This window comes from Dendropsophus ebraccatus, chromosome 14 (assembly GCF_027789765.1).
Source record: "Dendropsophus ebraccatus isolate aDenEbr1 chromosome 14, aDenEbr1.pat, whole genome shotgun sequence".
Classification (NCBI taxonomy): domain Eukaryota; kingdom Metazoa; phylum Chordata; class Amphibia; order Anura; family Hylidae; genus Dendropsophus; species Dendropsophus ebraccatus.
Window position 1 is genome coordinate 42,357,330 of NC_091467.1, and position 18,288 is coordinate 42,375,617.

Genomic DNA, 18,288 nt, shown 5'->3' on the forward strand with positions numbered 1-18,288 from the left:
GTGGGCACACCCCAAGGTACTGCCATATACACTACATTGGACACATGTGTGATCTGACCAACATATAAATGCCCCCTGGCATATCCCTTAAAGGTCAATTTATTATCAATCAGTATAAAATGACCTGAAAGCTAATACCGGCGGCAATCTTCATATTTAATCAGCTTACAGCTTTGAGTGGTGATATGACCACGCTTTCACTCCAATCACACAAAATGCATCTTCTACGTGGTTTTTCAAAGGGAGAGGATTAAGTTATTAAATTGAGCCGCTTTAATCATGCAGCCTAGAAATGAGTGTAGGGGATTAAATGTATTTTTACCACACAATCCTGTGGATCTATTAGCATCCATTCACCTCTGACTGCTCCCACAGAACTGAAGGAATCCATGACCCAGAAGAATAGCACAAGAATATGAGCTGTGATGGAGTTTTATTTGGAAATTGACCCAGTGACTTTGAACTTAATTATTCTGGTAGCCAGTTATGTCATTCTCCTGCTGGTTTTTCTTGTCTCCTGTATATTATATGACTGCCGGGGAAGAGATCCTAGTAAGGAGTATGCTCCTGAGACAGTGCCAGAGAACAGGTCGCCTATTCGCTTGGTGGTAATGCAGCAAAGTGCGACTTGGGGAAAGGCCTACGAGCACAGGACTGATTTACTAGAGAAGAAAATAACGGTAGTCTGATTATCGGAACACACTTATGTGAAGGAATCTAGATGAATCTTCAGAATGTCTGCTTTTGAAAGGAACAAGTAAGTGCTTAGGTAATAATGAGGTTATTTTTATGTAATGTATTACTGTGATTTGTGATAATCCGCACAGTTATCAAGATTGGTGGCACAGAAGATGTGTGAAGCTGCTATGGCTATGCCGATTACATAGACTTTTCGGATAGTTTTATTTTGTTTTAGAATTTATTTCAATTTAAAGATTAAAATTTTTTTTTATATTCTTTTAAATTGTGTTTGTGTTTACTGGTCAATGCTAAAGATGTTCTAAACATTCTCAATCCTTAAATTTCTGGTTTCTGAACCTATATTCACATTTCCTTTGTCTTATTTTGGACTTTATTGGTTGCTGATTTGTAGAGATGCCTCTTTGTTATTACAGTAGCACTTAATTGGTTCCGGAAGCCAGTTTGAGAACCGAGCAGTGTTTTCCCATAGGAAATAATGTAAATGTGTTTAATTGGTTTCAGCACCCACCAATAATTACCTACAGTACTCATATGTTACATTGATAAGTGCCCAGTTTAATCTCTACAGTACAAAAAAGCACTGTAATGTACAGGACATTACAGAACAGCACTATACTGTACAGGACATTACAGAACAGCACTATATACTGTACAGTACATTCTACACCAGAAACATTTAACAGGAATTATAGTACAGTAGTCACTTACTCCTCACTAATCCTTTACTGTATTGTGGCCCCCACTTCAGCAGTGTAAAGTATGGGAGATGGTGGTGCACTGCCTGTACTACTGCTGTACTGTATATGCACTCCAGCAGTCTTATACAGTACTGTACAGGATCGGAGATGGTGGTGCACTGCCTGTACTACTACTGTACTGTATATGCATTCCAGCAATCTTATACAGTGCTGTACAGGTCAGGAGATGGTGGTGCACTGACTGTACTACTACTGTATTGTATATGCACTTCAGCAGTCTTATACAGTACAGGATGGGAGATGGTGGTGCCCTGCCTGTACTACTGCTGTACTGTGTATGCACTCCAGCAGTATTATACAGTACTGTACTATATCTGAAGCCTCAACAGTGCTAAACTCACCATGTACAACCCACCATCTACACTCGCAAAAACATTCAGATACAGAGTAAAATTTTAATTCTGAACGTTACTTCCAGATAAATTTTCATTCGAATACCGCGGTATTACGCCCTATTCACACATTCTGTTCCTGTCCGCAATTGCGGATCCGCAGAAAAATAGGACCAATGTATTTCAATGGACCCATACACACATCCGTGTTGTGTACTGGGCTGCAATCCGTTCCGCAAAAAAAAAAGGACAGGCCCTAGTACGAACAGTAACTGACACACCCAATACAACTCTATGGGGTCCGTATTTTTTTACGGATGCAATACGGACTGAATTTGCGGATTGTTACTGACTGAAATTTGCGGATTGGAAAAAAATACTGACGTGTGAATAAGGCATTACTGTGCCCGAAAAGTGTTTGAAAACTGAGCAAGAGTTTAAGAACCAAAGCAAAATTTCTTTCAAAATACTGTTTGAGTTCCCAGCAGTTTGAGAATGGAGATACCACTGTATTTGGCATTATAGTTTTATCCGATTCTTCTCTGTGGTTCTCTCTTTCAATGGTTCAGAAACCTTGGCTGGTCCTGTATGTTGTCACCTATGGCAAATGTTGGCTTCTAGCAACAAGTCCTCAGACGAACTGGCACAAAGCAAATAAAGGAAATTATAATAATAAACACATAAAAAAGGGAAAGGTTAAAAATGATATATTATATAGAAGACGTATTTACTGACTTTTTGACAATTGCCCAGTGATGCAGCATTTCTTATAAGCACATGTGGATTGTGAATCTGAGACGGGCAGATCAGAGAATTGGTTAACAATGAATGGACATCACATAAAATCAGCTTCTACATGTTTTTCTATCAGCAATTACTGTATATACTATGTTAACCTTTTCCTATGTCTGCATTGTAGGTGCATTTTACTATAACTAAGCTTCTCATGGTTCTACTGTATATCGAAGATCTGGATCACCATATAGGTGTGACATTAGGGCAAATTTAGCAAAAAGTTGAATTGTAGGTAAGCAGGCATGGCTAGGTAATACTATAATACCACACATGTTTATAATGTGCCTCAGTACTGTAGTATAGTACTGTAGTTCCAGCATATTTTCTGTAATTAAAGTAATAACATTATGTAAATTTAGTTCTTTACTTTGTATTTATATGCCACTTTATGCCAAACGCAACCTAAGGCCTGATATTCCTATATCCATCTTGTAAACCCTGTTAATGTGCCAAAAATACCTGCATATAAAACACTTTAAAATTTCACTAATCATCCACATTCACCGACCATCAAATAACAACACTATAATACTATCATAATTATGCTTTAACCACTATGACAAGTAAATTACAATACTCTGGTCAGCCCCAAAATTCCAAACATCCATCCACCAATAGGCACTTCCCCTGATGAGTATAAGATTACAAATCAATCAATGGGGTAAAACAATGTACTGGCATTGTGTTCCTATGTAAAAACAACAGATGTATTTCATAACCTGCCATTGTTGTGCAAAAAACTGCTGTTCTTTTTGAATCAACAGCCATTGTTGCACAACGGCGATGCTATCAAATACAGACATTGGGGGAGATTTATCAAACATGGTGTAAAGTGAAACTGGCTCAGTTGCCCCTAGCAACCAATCAGATTCCACTTTTCATTCTCCAAAGAGTCTGTGAGGAATGAAAGGTGGAATCTGATTGGTTGCTAGGGGCAACTAAGCCAGTTTCACTTTACATCATGTTTGATAAATCTCCGCTGTTGTCTTTACATAGTGTGAAAATAGCCTAATAGTACAACATACTGTATGAAAACCTTAGCTGAATGTGTTCTGAGATCCTCATTGTAAGCCATAGCTTCCAAATTTTTTAATGATAGGAACTCTTCTCCTTTTTAAGTTTTAGTGTTATAGACAATCTTGTTTTCAATATGACTATTTCACAAAAACACAGAAAAATGCAACAGCTCACCGCAATGGCAAGATACAGATCCACTACAGACATGAAAATAGTTAAAAGCAGCCTCTCCAACTGCTAAAAAAATTCTCACAAAAATAATGAGGCTCTTGGTTACCATTTGCAAACAGTGTAAACCACCCCACCATGATAAGGTGGCCCCATGCTCGGTGCGGACCCTACACTGTACTATGGCCTCTCCATGGCGTGTAATACGCCTATGCTCTGAGACAATTTCCCTGAGAAAGAAAGCCAGGTCCAAAAGGAAATTTGGATCTAAGGAACCATCGTATATGTGTTGTAAAGTCATACATCCAATGGATTTCTCCATAGACTTGACAGGTTGCTAGTGGCTGGAGCAATCCTATAGGGCTATTTACACTGCTCACGATTGCCAATTGGATCGATCAATAAACTACTGATGTTTCTATTATTTTCCATGATGTTGATTATTTCTTCTATTTAATCAGAATTTGTCTTACATTCACACTGCTCTGTCATATGAAAACTTGGTCACCAACATACTTAAACTTAAAAAGGAGAAGAGTTTGGTGGTTGACTACCACCAGTTAAGTGCAGCCTGGATGCTACCACCCTATAGCTTAAAAGGTGAACTATCAGCGGGTTAGGCAAATCTAACCTGCTGATAGCCCCCTATAGTGCCCGATGTAAACTAGGAGAACTGCCATACCATCCGGAATGACGCAGCAGTGCTCCTAACGGTGCTCTGGAGCAGAGTTTACCCCAACTGACAACGCGAGACTAGCGCCAAGGAGGAAGGTAAGACACATACCTTCCTCCTCAGTGTCCTGGACACTATAGGAGCTATCAGCAGGTTATATTCGTCTAACTTGCCGATAGTTGCCCTTTAATCTCTTCTTTGGTGTTGTCTGTTTTGTTGTCCCCTTAGCTTATACCTGTCTCCCTTGTTCCCCATGCCAATGCAGCTAAGCTGGAAAAAAATCTATTCTAGCTGCGATTTTAAGCCTAATTTTTAGTTAATGGAAGTGAAAATCTTAATAATATTGGTTGTACAATGCTGTGCCCCTCTCTGCACATATGGGGAGCGGGGTGCAAAAGTTAAAAAAGTTGTACAATTTTTGTGCAAGGGGGAGTCTTGCACAAAAATTTTAAAATTTTTGCCTGTCTATGCTAGGTGCAAAGTATCATACTGTACATCTGCCCCTAAGTCTTTGTTAGCCATTACTTGCTCCCTAAGGCTGGGTTCACACTACGTATATTTCAGTCAGTATTGTGGTCCTCATATTGCAACCAAAACCAGGAGTGGATTGAAAACACAGAAAGGCTATGTTCGTTCACAAAATGTTGAAATTGAGTGGATGGCCGCCATTTAACGGCAAATATTTGCTGCTATTTAAAAACAACTGCTGTTGAATTGAAATAATGGCAGTTATTTACTGTTATATGACGGCCATCCACTCAATTCCAACATTGTGTTAACAGAGCCTTGTGTTTTCAATCCACTCCTGGTTTTAGTTGCAAAATACTGAGCAAATACTGACTGAAATATACGTAGTGTGAACGCAGCCTAAAGTGGTACCTTCTGCTAGTGGCAATATTGTATATTTGGACCAAGTTCTCGTTCACTGAGTTATATCTCTACCATGGGCAATATTGTATATTTGGACCAAGTTCTCGTTCACTGAGTTATATCTCTACCATGGGATAGTTCTAAAACTTAGAGTCTCCACAAATCCCTTTTGTCAGGCACCCCTGTGTTTTGTGAAAGTCGACCATTTATTATTTCATATCTGACCATGCCACTGCAAATTCAGTGGAAAGCACTTCATTACCCTCTGTAGAATTCTTATCAATCATGAAGCCGGATTGAAAAGGGAGGCAGCTTTAAAACTAAAGAAATTGCTTTCTGAGCTCCATGCATTAGAGATTAAACACAAATCCAACCTAAAAAGAATACCCTTAGGAAACTGGTCAGAGTATGTAATGACATATAAAAGTTGCTAGATCACGAAATTGACCCATGTTTAATCCCCGCCCATAATCTAAGCTTGTTTGTAATAAGTTTCTATTACATGAATTGGGACATTTGTCTGCAGCACACCCTGATGCACACCCTGACATAAGCTGCAGAAAATGTTCACTTCCTGGTCCACTTTGTCACCCTTCCTCTGTCCTCCCCCTTCCTTCTGAGACCAAAGTCACTCCCCCTCTCTCTTTTTGTAATCTAATATTCATGAAAAGCAAAAAACCTCCGCTCCCCAGCTGCTAATTTTCAGTAACTATCCATGCTGTTTATAGTTAGTCAACTGTTAATCAGCAGCTGGAGGGTGGGGGGAGGGGTGTGATAACAGTCCTATTCTCCTGCATATTAGGAGAATAGGTGAACAAATTTATGTAAGTAATACACCGATCTGTTCAGCGATTCTGTCAATAGCTGTATGTTGCCCTAATTTAAGGCGGAATAAACCTAGTGACAGATTACCTTTTAAAGCAATTTTGTACTTTTTCTTTAACCCCTTAAGGACCGGGCCAATTTCGTTTTTTGCGTTTTCGTTTTTTCCTCCTTGTGTCTAAAAGGCCATAGCACTTGCAATTTTTCATCTAGAAATCCACATGAGCCCATTTTTGATAGCTGCTTCCGATTACCTTATTAGCGGGCACGGTGTTCGGACCGTGCCCACTAATAGCCGCTGTCCCGGGCTACATGCGGCACTTGGGACCGCGGCGGTTCAGAGAGGGGTCGCCGCGCAGCCCCGCTCTGAACTCCCTTAACGACCGCAGGACATAAATATACGCCCGCAGTGGTAAAGGGGTTAAAGGGGAACTCCAGGTAGAGGTTAAAAAAAATGAAACTTCTGCAGAAGCATAAAGCATTACTTACCTATCTATTCCATTTTTGAAACTACCAAAAATCCATTTGTTTTGGGGGGTTTTGTTCTGTTTTGTGTTTCTGCACTTCCTGGTTTATCAGTTGTACTTAGTACTGCAGGTTCCAGAATGCAATGCTTTCTCTCAGCTGTTCATCACAGTCCTCCACCCTGCCTATTCCTCATTGGAATTCCTCATCCTCATTGTCTGTATTATGCCATGGAGCGCTGTTTCTTTCTCTCCGTGTCATACTGGCAGGCTATGGGAGGTTTGCACCTCCTCTGTCCACTCCTCTTCGCTCAGGAGAATGGACATGTCTGTTATTTTTGTACTGCACCTTTAAGAGGATTTACAGTAAAGTATTGCACCTAGGCCTCAATGATTACTCTACAACACACCTGCACCTGTTCTACTTTTAAAAAGCTGTGTGTCGGTACATCCAGGGGTGAGCATATACCACTCCTGCCAACTGGTACACAAGATCTTGCCAGGCTAAACACCACCTGGCTCCCCTGGGTTACCTCACCGCTTTGTATGATGTCACAAACAGGATACAAACTTTGCTTCTTTGTGGGGACCCCAAAGTGTGTTTTTAAACTTTCATGTGCTTAGAACTGCCGTTGCCAAGGATTATAAGTGATTGCAAGTTTTTAAATGGACACTGTCACTTTAAGAAGGTGTGGTTTTGGTGCGTTTTTTGTTTTTGCTACATTTAGTGAGTGCCACAACTATATTTCTTGTTTATGGAATACAATTAGCTTTCCTTACTACCTGGTTGCACTGGTGACTCGTTTTAAGACAGAAAGTCAGAAATTACTACCCCTAAATCCTTCTCTTCTGAAGTCTTTACCAACACAGAACTGCCAATATGATTACTTCTCCACAAGTTTATTATTTTACATTTGAAAACAATGAACTGAAATTGTTTGGACCACTTATCTAGCAAAGCTAAATAATTTTCCATATTACTGACACCTACAGGAATATCAACCCTGTTGCACACTTTTTTGTCATCAGCAAACTTTACCTACCAAACCTTCTCCTATGTCACTTACAAAGATATTAAAAAGAATAGGACATAGAAAAGACCCTTGTCGTACACCACTTGTAACCAGTCTCTGCTTGGAATATACACCATTAACAACAACCACATATCTACTGAACTATCCAGGGATTAAGTAAAATTTCCTCTGACTTCTCTATCAGCTCTTTATGGGGAACTGTATTAAAGGCTTTGCTGAAGTCCAGATAGGCAACGTTATCACCTTCGTCCAGCACTTTTGGGACATAATCAAAGAAATCAATGAGATTAGTCTGACATGCTGGTTTGGATCCATCAAATTACCCAAGACAGTGAATTAAACCAAGGGATATTGAGGCAGTGCCCTGCAGTAAAGTCATTTCAGTCACTCATTACTAAATTTTCATCAGAAAACAGCGTGCAGGCTGGTGGGCGAATCAGGACACTGAGGCCTAATTTACATATAAATAACACGCATGATTCAATGTGAATGGCTCTGAGGATGAAGGTTCATATTCAGTTCCACTGATTCTATGGGAACATAACAGCAGATAAGAGTCTTCTTTAAGCAACTAGTTTAGTTTCAAATTGAAAAGACCACGTAAAATGTGCAACAATTGGAAGTTTGCGCGGAGCTCAGGGGTGTTATAGTACCAGCTATGGGTTGTCGATTTCAGGTGTCTTTTTATAGCGCAATTAAGCCCCCATGTTTACGCCCCTGCATATCAGTTGATCAATATAATAGGATTTCTCATAATGACTTTTTATGCTTTTGATTTCTGAATATCAGTTCCACCTCCAAAATTTTGTGTTTTACATTGTATATTGTGTAATACTATAATGGTAATCCTGACTACTCCAGTCTATGTCTGTAGACAGGTTATTCATTACTATGGATACCTTGAAAACACAAAACGCTTTTTGAGACAGCTGCTGAATAGAGCGCTGTGCCCCCTCATTGCACATGGCTTTTTGTAGAGCCAGACTCTTCTTTTAGCGAAAGTACATTATGCAGTTCTAATGCCGCTGTCGCCACAACACTAGTTTTGTCTAGTCTCTAAGTTGGCAGCTTAAACAGAACGCATTGTACATTAGTTTAATTCAAACAATGCCAATAGTTTATCCCTGAGAATTTCCTAGTTTCAGCTGAACTACACAAAAAGTAGTTTTTCCATTTTTTTTTTCTTTTTTTTTTTTCTTGTTGTCACGGTAACTTTGCAGAAAACCTTTAACCAAACTTTTTAATACCCAACGTGCGTACATCGGTCATGCACGACATTGTTGATTGTTGAGGAATTAATAGAAGAACATCTACAAAAGTTTTAATTGAACATGAAACTTTACAGGGTGAAAAAGTTTTAGGTATATAACATGCAGCGAAGCATACTATATACAGTATGTTAAATAGATTTTTCTACATTTCAACAAAAATTTATATAATGAAATAATTTAAACTAATATGGAAGCTATGTTCCCACTAGGGATGAGCGAACCGAACCGTTACGAACTTTGCAAAAAGTTCGGTTCGGTACCGAACCGAACTTTCAAAAAGTTTGTGACGAAGTTCGTTAAAACCGCAACGGCGTCGTAAAACTGTATTGTTTTCACAGAATGGAAGAGGATATAAGGAATTATTACTCCTATAATCCCTTTTATCCTTTTATTATGTGAATATCCAAGTGTGTGACGTCACTACAGGAACAGGAAGTGCCTGAGCGTCCATGCTCTTTCTCATTGTGTGTCTAGACTGCAGAGAGAGAGGAGCTCCGTGCTAGTTAGGGAGGGAAAGCACATAGATAGATAGGCAAACAAGTAGATATTTACAGGGAGGTAGAGAGAGGGAGAGATAGGCAGAGATAGGAAGTAAAAAAACTTGTGATATCCAGAAAATAGTCAAACACCGATATATCACAAAATATCTTTATTACATGCTCGAAATAGTATAAAGCACAGGATAGGGGTTGAGGGGGAGGGCAGAGGCTGTGTGACCACTAATCACAATCATTTATGCCAACAATAACCTTAGTATAAGAGGGAGTGCAGGCAGGACGCCCACAATTTATTCTTTAACGTCAAGCCAGATGTTGGTCTCCCTGCCCAGGCTCAACAGGGCCCTCTTGGCCTCTTGGTGGTGGAGTCATGGTGCGTGCCTCTGTCAGATGAGGTTCTTTATTCTCTTCATCTGATGAGGCCTCTGCTGTTTGTTGAGCTTCTTCATCTCTGCTGACAAATGAACAGTGGACAAAATCTGTTATTACAAACATGTTAGCAACATTGTAACAATTCCCAAGAACCAATATGCATCCAATGCAGCATTTTACTTAGGCTTTTTGTGGCTTTACTTTACTTTACTTAGGCTTTTTTATCCAGTATGTCCAATGTGTTAGCCTTACCTTTGCGCATAATCTAGACTATTGATCAACATTCACACACTGCTCCCCAAAAATAATGCTCAGAAAAAATAATATGTCTGCAAAGAAATAGTAATTTATTCTCACATCTTGCGCTAATTAGCCCTTGGCTCCCTAAAAATCTCACTTGAGAAATGAGTGGGACATTGTTAGGTCATATGTAATCATTGGGGCACATTTGTCGCCATTTATCCTGTCCGTGCTTTGTAGCTAAATCGAACTCCAGTTAGATCTTACATCATCGACTTATTAAACAATTTTTAGTATCCAGTTAGGGCACGCTGCATTTATAAAGAATATTGATTGTACAGCAAGGGGAGCATTATTGTTAGTAACTTTATTATTATCCAGTTCCAGAAATATATAGGTCCCCCTGCAGGAAGCTCGATGTATATAATCTCTGTCTACTTAACACATGTCTATATGTCTGCACACATAACAGACTGAACTAATACTGACATCATCTGATCCTAGCATGGACAGATGCAATTAAGACACACACTTACTGGCGCCGTCTGCTGGCATTCAAAATGAAACGCAGCATTGGGGCAAAACGCAAAGAGCCGAGTTCTTCTTGTGAGGCCCCACGCCTCATCAGCTGCCGTCGCTCCCTGATGAATCTGTCCCTCACACTGGACCACCTGGTCTCCACATGTTTGGCTGAAAGCAAAAAACGTACAGACATTAGTAATATATGAGCGTCAGGTGACCATAACTGTAGAGTTTCTTGTTTGACATAGTGGGTAAAGAACTTACCAATGATCAACTTCTGTAATCTACTATGCTTGTCCCAACCTGGGTACACAATCCGGGCAACCTCCCCCTTAATGCGGCACTCCGCCTTAGCCGGCTTGTGTACCCAGGCGCAGGGCCGTCCCATAGCAGTGGCCGAGCATGGACCTTAATAAAAAGATAAACAATGCTCACTTGGTAAGGTAATAGCTAGTCGAGGCTTTTTCCTTGTTAGAGGCAATGTTGCTGACTAAATATGACGTCACTTATGTGGGTGGGTTATGGAGCTTCCCGTGCTGCTATCTCCCTCCCTCCTCCCTCTCCCTCCATGATGTCTGCTGCCGGCCCATATCATATACACAGTACACAACTACTCCCATCATGTGGTCATAGTGTAAGCTTCAAATATTTCAAACATAACGTAATAGTGAATTCGACACCACAATCCGGAGGGGGATGGGGGAGAGGGGAGTGAGTTAGCTGCACGGGCAGCTCGCTAACACAAACCATAAACCTCGTTTCTCAGCAACATGTGATCAAACAAAGAAAATTCCTGGAAGAGATATTACACAAACATAGCGAATCAAACATAATTAGCGGCACATTGGCTACAATTGGAAATACATTGCATTATGTTTCACACAGACACATAGCCTAAGGGTACAAACACACACACCGTATACGCAGCCTATTTACTGCTGCGATACGCAGCAAATACGCAGCAAATACGCAGCAGATTAGATCTAAATAACTGAACACAGCATCAAACTGTACCACCAAATCTGCTGCAGATCTGCTGCGTATTTGCTGTGTATCTGCTGCGTATACTGTGTGTGTGTTTGTACCCTAAAAAATATAAATTTATAGTGCGATTTAGAGCTAACCCTTAAGGGCAAGCCATAGGAATTACACACATTCGTAGGGATGTGAACTACTATCAGCAATGTATGGTGACCAAAGTAGTCACACAGGGCAATAGGTGGGGGCAAAAATTCATAATAAACATTTAGCTTCATCATAAATAAAGATCATTCATGACTAACTTGTAATTGATAAATTAGGAAGGAAAGAGCCTTTAACAACACATATATAAAATGAAGCAATGTAAAGTACTGGGACAGAATGTAAGCATTATTGAGAACAGATATCTGATATATTCGAAGACCAGACCTGTACATTTAATTTTGACACTAACTCTAAAAAATACATCAAGTGACTGTCACACACATCGCTTCTCAGACTCACAATGATAAGCCAAAAAGCGGTAAGCTGTTAGAACTCCACCTATGTCAACATTTATTAACTCATTAATGGCAAGGCGTTATCAAATACTTACTTGTAAGATTAGTCCATAAACATCGATGAGTGATTTATCGATAACCATATCTGCCTCCATCGATTTGCCTTCACAGTTCTAAATAAGCTAATTGAGTGAATTGCTTTCACTCTTTAGATGTGAAAATACAGAAAATGGTGAAATAACCGTGGCATATACACACAGGAACAAAAAAATGATACATTTGTTATTTTGTTTCTCAAAACAATCACGTGACCCCCTAGATGCAATTGTATCATGGCCAGTGAACCTGCTTCGTAGGAGTAAGTAGATTTAGTTTGTCAGAACTTTGTAAGCCGAGGAAAAAAAATAGAAATATAATCATCACTATTAGTCTATTTTAATTATACTGGCCTGTAATCGATCAACTGCTGCCTCCTCCTCAAGTAGCCTCTCCTCAATAATACTGGACCGGAATCAATCAACTGCTGCCTCCTCCTGCTGCTCAGCTTGTCTCTTCTCAACAATACTGGCCTGGGTGCAATCAAGTGCTGCCGCATCCTCCTTGTAAACTTTTTTTTCCAATATTTTTTTTCACCATTTTGGCACTTTTATTCACTATATTTTATTGATTTTATTCCTATTATTATTATTTATATTTTTTTTCTCATTATTTTTGGAAATTTTATTTTTCCACTTTTTTCATTGTAATAGCAACTGCAACTAAACGAAACTATACCCTATCACACTCCCACTATTGTAGCTGCAATTATTCAGCAGTTAGAGCAAGGTTCGTTTTCGGTTCGGACCGATCCGAAATTAACGAAAGTTCGCCGGATCGAACCGAACCGAACTTTTCAAAAGTTCGCTCATCCCTAGTTCCCACAATGGGAAAATGACGTCCGTCTTTCTGAATGGTCCTCATTTTAGTGCCAAAAGAAGGCAGCAAATAATGTTCATTATTATATGTGTCCATCATTACCAATAGATGGCCAACTTTTTGGCGCTAAAATAACAGCCATCCACAAAGATGGACATCATTTGGTGCAAATAAAGGACAAGGGGCACAATAGCAAGGCCAAAAAATATCTCACTGCTTGACACTACCATACTTCTTAATACCAACAACAGAAAGCCCCAGTGCCCTAAACCCTTTTTTCATACCAAGTATTTGAGTGAATTGGTAAATCCTTGTTTACTGCACCTCTACCTGCCTATTACAATGGAGACAAACCAATCTGCATACTCTCTCCAGGTACAGTAGCACTGGCTGCCTTTATAGTTGGGCTCGGTCCACACTGTGTTCATCAGGAGTCGGCCTTCATGCTTGGCTCCCAGCACTGCTGGAGCGTGCGGCCAGCCTCTTGCAAGTGCCGAAGTTGTCCCTGGCAACCGGACCGGCCCTGACGACTGGCCCAGTCGGTTTATAGGGGCATTTCAGCAAAGCGTCCTCAGTTTTTCATCCCCCCCAGCCGATTGGCTCCGGTGTTGTGAATTGTGATGTGCCGACTGGCAGCTGGCACTGCTAGTCAGCTCTGTAGTAGTCTGGAGGCTGGAGTCTCTGCCCCAATCATGCCTGGGGCTGGGACTCGCCTCTTTAAAACTACTCCCCTCATCATCCTCCTTGCCTGCGATAGAGCCTCATTTGAGTGTGACTAAGCTAGAGTTATATTCTGGCAGTGTTAATCCTGGTTTCCTGATCTTTTGGCTTGGCTTTTTGACTATCCCTATAAGGGTGTGTGCACATTGCGTAGTGTACACCTGCACCTGCAGATTTGTGTGAATCGGATCATTCAGTATGAAACACAATTGATAAGACTTAAAGCGGCACTTTCAGCAGGTTCGGGCCAGTGAACCTGCTGATATGTCTTAGCCGCTATTTACCTCATGAGTCCAGAGCTGTAAGTTATACAGTATTCCTGTGCGGTCTGGTATATTTCTATATTCCGCTAACTACTTATATGCTATTGAGCGGTCCCGGAGCATTTGGGGCGTTCCCCATGCTCCTGGAGCACCCACTCGACCGTCTAGCCTGCCTCCTCCCGGCCCGTCCCACTATGCATATTCATATATGAATAGCTAGGCCGCTTGAAACGGCACATGTGCAGGGAGCAGCCTGTTACAAGCAACCTAGCTATCCATATATGAATATGCATAGTGGGGCGGGCCGGGAGGAGGCAGGCTAGGGCGGCCGAACGGGTGCTCCATGAGCATGAAGAACGGCCCAAATGCTCCAGGACCTCTCATTAGCATATGAGCAATTAGTGGAAAATGGAACTATAGTGGACCGCACAGGAATTCACTGGCCCGAACCTGCTAATGGATTATGAGAGATTTTACCTTGCTCAGACTGCATCAACTGATTGCCACTCGCTGTCATCCATAGGTATTCAATGAGTTCTGTTAGCTGACAAGTACAGGTGTTAGGTTTATAGTTTACCCTTCTGTTTGTTCTGATCTTGGTTAGGTTGTTTGTAATATGTTAGGATGCACACTGTTAGGTCCCAACCTAACAGTGTTTGTGTTTATGGTTAATGTATACAGTATTCTTGAAAAGTATAAAAACGTATAAGTTAAATTGGTGCTTAAAATTATATTTCATCCAACCTATTTGTGTTCCATTTTTTAAATGTGTCTCACCGTGAAAGACAAATAGAGAGAATGCATTGTGTTTTTTTCTCATCATAAAGGAGTGCAGGGGACATGTCGGTAATGTATACTTACCTGTCTGGTACCCCACCGCTGTTAGATCCCGGGTCACCCCCTCTGTAGCCCTTCCTGTGTTTACATAAGATAAGATAGCGTTGCACTTCCACCAGAAATGGATGCTCAGCATAGACTCTACACTAAGCGGCCATATCCTATGAGAGCACAACGTCATCCAATGTTTGGAAAACACAGGCAGCGGTCCAGAGAGGATGGCTTTCCCAAACATCAGCCAGAAAAGCCAGTTTCTCAAAAGACTGTGGAAATAGGCTAAATATCCATACAATGCATAAACAAAGCTAAAAATTGCAGCAATGTAGGAACATTAAAGAAAAGTTCCAGTCATGCCTACTGGCTTGTTGACCCAACCAGCATTGGAAAGGAAATATTCAGCAAAATGGTCTCTTTTTAATATGGTTCACTGTAACTGTGGATCTATGTCTCCAATGTCTTGAAGGCCCGGCGAACTGAGCCCTGCTAGATCGAAGCTTGTTTACTGGACCTATTACACAGCCCGAAAATGGGAAAGAAAGAGCTGCATGGAGATCGTTAGCAATGTCCATGCAGCCCTTGCCCAAACACCTTACCTCCCAGTCCTGATCCAAACCTAAACCAACGATCTATTACATGGAGCTATAATTAGCCGAGTTGGCCCGATTTGAACGATTTTCGCTTTGTGTAATAGGGCCTTTTGGCTGCATTTAGGGATGTGGAATGACCTGCTCCTGAAGACAGGAAATTACAAGTGTCCCTCACAATGGTTAGCTTTCCTAGTTGGAACTAAATGTCTGCCAAGGTCAGCACTTTTATAAAGAAAAAAATAACCTTTATGAACACTTGATGCACTTATGTGCCAAATTTGCGGACCAAAGGGTGAAATTTATCAAGCTGTCTTATAATAAGATTCTCTTTGTATCAACTAATCTCAGCTCAGCTTTCATTTCTCACATTGCTTGGGTAAAATGAAAGCTGAATTCTGATTAGTCTCTATGGGTAACCAAGAGAATATTACTATAAGGCCGCTTTGGATGCCTTTAAAAAACAGGCTGTGAAATTAGTTTATAACAGAGCAAGGTCTGGACCTTTACAAAAATCTTCATGGGTACCCAATGTACTTATCTACCGATACCAAGATGCATAATCCCCCCCTTAGTCATAATCATTATTAGTAGTTGTAAACCTTTCCTTGCTGTGATTCTACTGTGCTGTTTATTTCCCTTCTGCTTACATAGCACACCCAGTGCATCAATAAACCCCTTCTTCTCCTACATGCCGTCTATAGTATTGTAAATCATCCCCCAGCAAACTACCAGCCAGTTCACTCGAGTGCACTATGTTCAGTTTTTAAGCACTATGTCTACATGAGCATACTACTTTTTTTAATTAGTTTTTATGGTTCCAAACTGAACTGCAAGTTTAGTTAACTACTTGGCCCATTTAATAGTCAGTAGAAGGACACACAGGAAGATTGGTTTCTTGCCAGTGTTATAATTACTTGAGAGACTGTGGGATATGGAAGCTAAGTCAAAGTAGTTGACCTTGTTGTAACTGACCTGTTTAGACTGAGGCTCTCGCCTAAGCTAGAATGTAATCGGCACGTGGCTTGAATGCAGAACCCCTTGGAAATTATTTTTTCCAGGCATACAGTATTTAATCCGGGGGGGGGGAGTTTTATTTGGATTTTTCATGTTAATATGAAGAATGAGAACAAACCTGTTTTCCTACATCATGCTAGATATATAGTCCCTGACAATCCCTGTTCTGTATTTAAAAAAAATGAAAGGCAGTTAGTTCATTGGAGGCCATGAATATATCTATGTTAAAAATCTAAAGATCATGTTCATCATATCTGCCTTATGAGTAAATTGTTACATTTTGCTTTTTTAGGGTTGATTTTTCATGCTTTTTTTGTCTATACCTTATCCTGGGTGAGTAGGGGAAACAAAGTTTCAATGATACCCATACACTTCCTCTTAGGCTATGTTCACACACAGTAAAATAAAACCGTAAAATGGGTATAAAACACAGCCGTGTTTTGAATTTAATGAAAAAAAAAAGTGTTCACAGACAGCTGCTTTTCCATAGATTTTAATGCAGTTGATTATTACTTTCAAAATATGGCTGCGTTTTATACCTATTAGACTGTCATATTTTGCTATTAATTTACTGTGTTTGAATAAAGCTTTAGGCTATGTTAACACAACGTACAACTACGGCCGTAGTTCTCGCCGCAGAACTACGGCCATAGTTTTGCGGGGTGGAACAATGCCTATTGATGAATGGGATCCCGGCCGGAGCGTACACACATCCGGACGCAGAAAGACCTGTCAGTTCACACAGTCAAGCGAGCGGCTCTGGCCGCTTGCTTCACTGTGGGCTATGGGAAGCTCTGATGCAGGCGCACACTGATGCGCCCGCATCAGAGTTCTGCGGCCAGACGGATCATATAGCCGGCACTTACGTACCGGCCGGGATGATCCGGGCAGAGGCCGGCCATTCCGTGACCCGGACGGGGTCACGGAACGGCCAGTCTTTAACGTTGTGTGAACATAGCCTTAATCCACAACATACTAAGTAACTTTTTGGTTGCAAGACACGCAGTTCATGAGCTGGATCATGGGTTCTTTGCTTATCTGTAAAATTGGCATATTTCTGTTATTTAACACTATACTATATGCTAAAATATACATCTGCCTTTAAAGGGGTTGTCCCACTATTAGCAGTATTCCTTTATTTACAAGATGGGGAATAACTGATTGCAGGGAAAGGTGGGTGTGACCTCTAGAACCCCCGGAAATCTTGAGAACAGAGCTGCTTGGAGGTAGCCACATAGAGTGTTTGGCTATCATGGACAACTGTCAAAGAGAATGGACCAGCATTCATACATGTCCATTGCCGCTTCTGATGGGAGATTTGGGTCCCATTCCTGATATCCCAGGTGTCCCAGGGGATGGACCCCCTGCTAACAAAGCTTATCCACATGTTTTGCATTGTAATTTACTTCAGATTTGTGGATACACACCAAACCAAACCAACAATAAAATAACATTTTTCTTCTGCAACTTTCTGTTGCATCAAACTTTTTATGCTGTGAAAGGCTGAACTTAACAAAATGTATCCGTTTCAAAATTACTGTGTAACAGTTCTGATTGTCACACTATTTCCTTATAACATCATTGTTAATTATTCCCACCTGCCACCTGCTCATTCATACAGGTCAGGGTCGCATCTGCCATGAGGCAAGATGAGCATTTCTCCTCAGGCGGCAGATAACACAGCTTTTTAGGAGGCAGGGAGTTAAGCGATAAAAGTCTCTGCTCTTGTACACATATTCCATGGTGTGCTACACAAATAGTTTATCTGAACCATGGAATGTATGTACAGGATCAAGGACTTCAATATATCCCCAGACTCTCTGCCCCTGTACTGTATAGGGGCAAAACTGCTGTCAACTGCACCCAACAGCGTCTGGTGAGGAAAAGGATAGAGATATCAACTGGAGAGGTAACTTGTTAGGTATTTTACTTTG

At 40.8% G+C, this 18,288-nt stretch overlaps 1 protein-coding gene across 1 annotated transcript; it reads left to right on the forward strand.

The window, feature by feature from the left end:
- The first annotated feature begins 425 nt into the window (after nt 1–425).
- Nucleotides 426–689, forward strand: SMIM36 (small integral membrane protein 36). Its single transcript, XM_069951871.1, has one exon. The coding sequence runs from the start codon at nt 426–428 to the stop codon at nt 687–689; it is 264 nt and encodes an 87-aa protein (XP_069807972.1).
- The last annotated feature ends 17,599 nt before the right edge of the window (nt 690–18,288 follow it).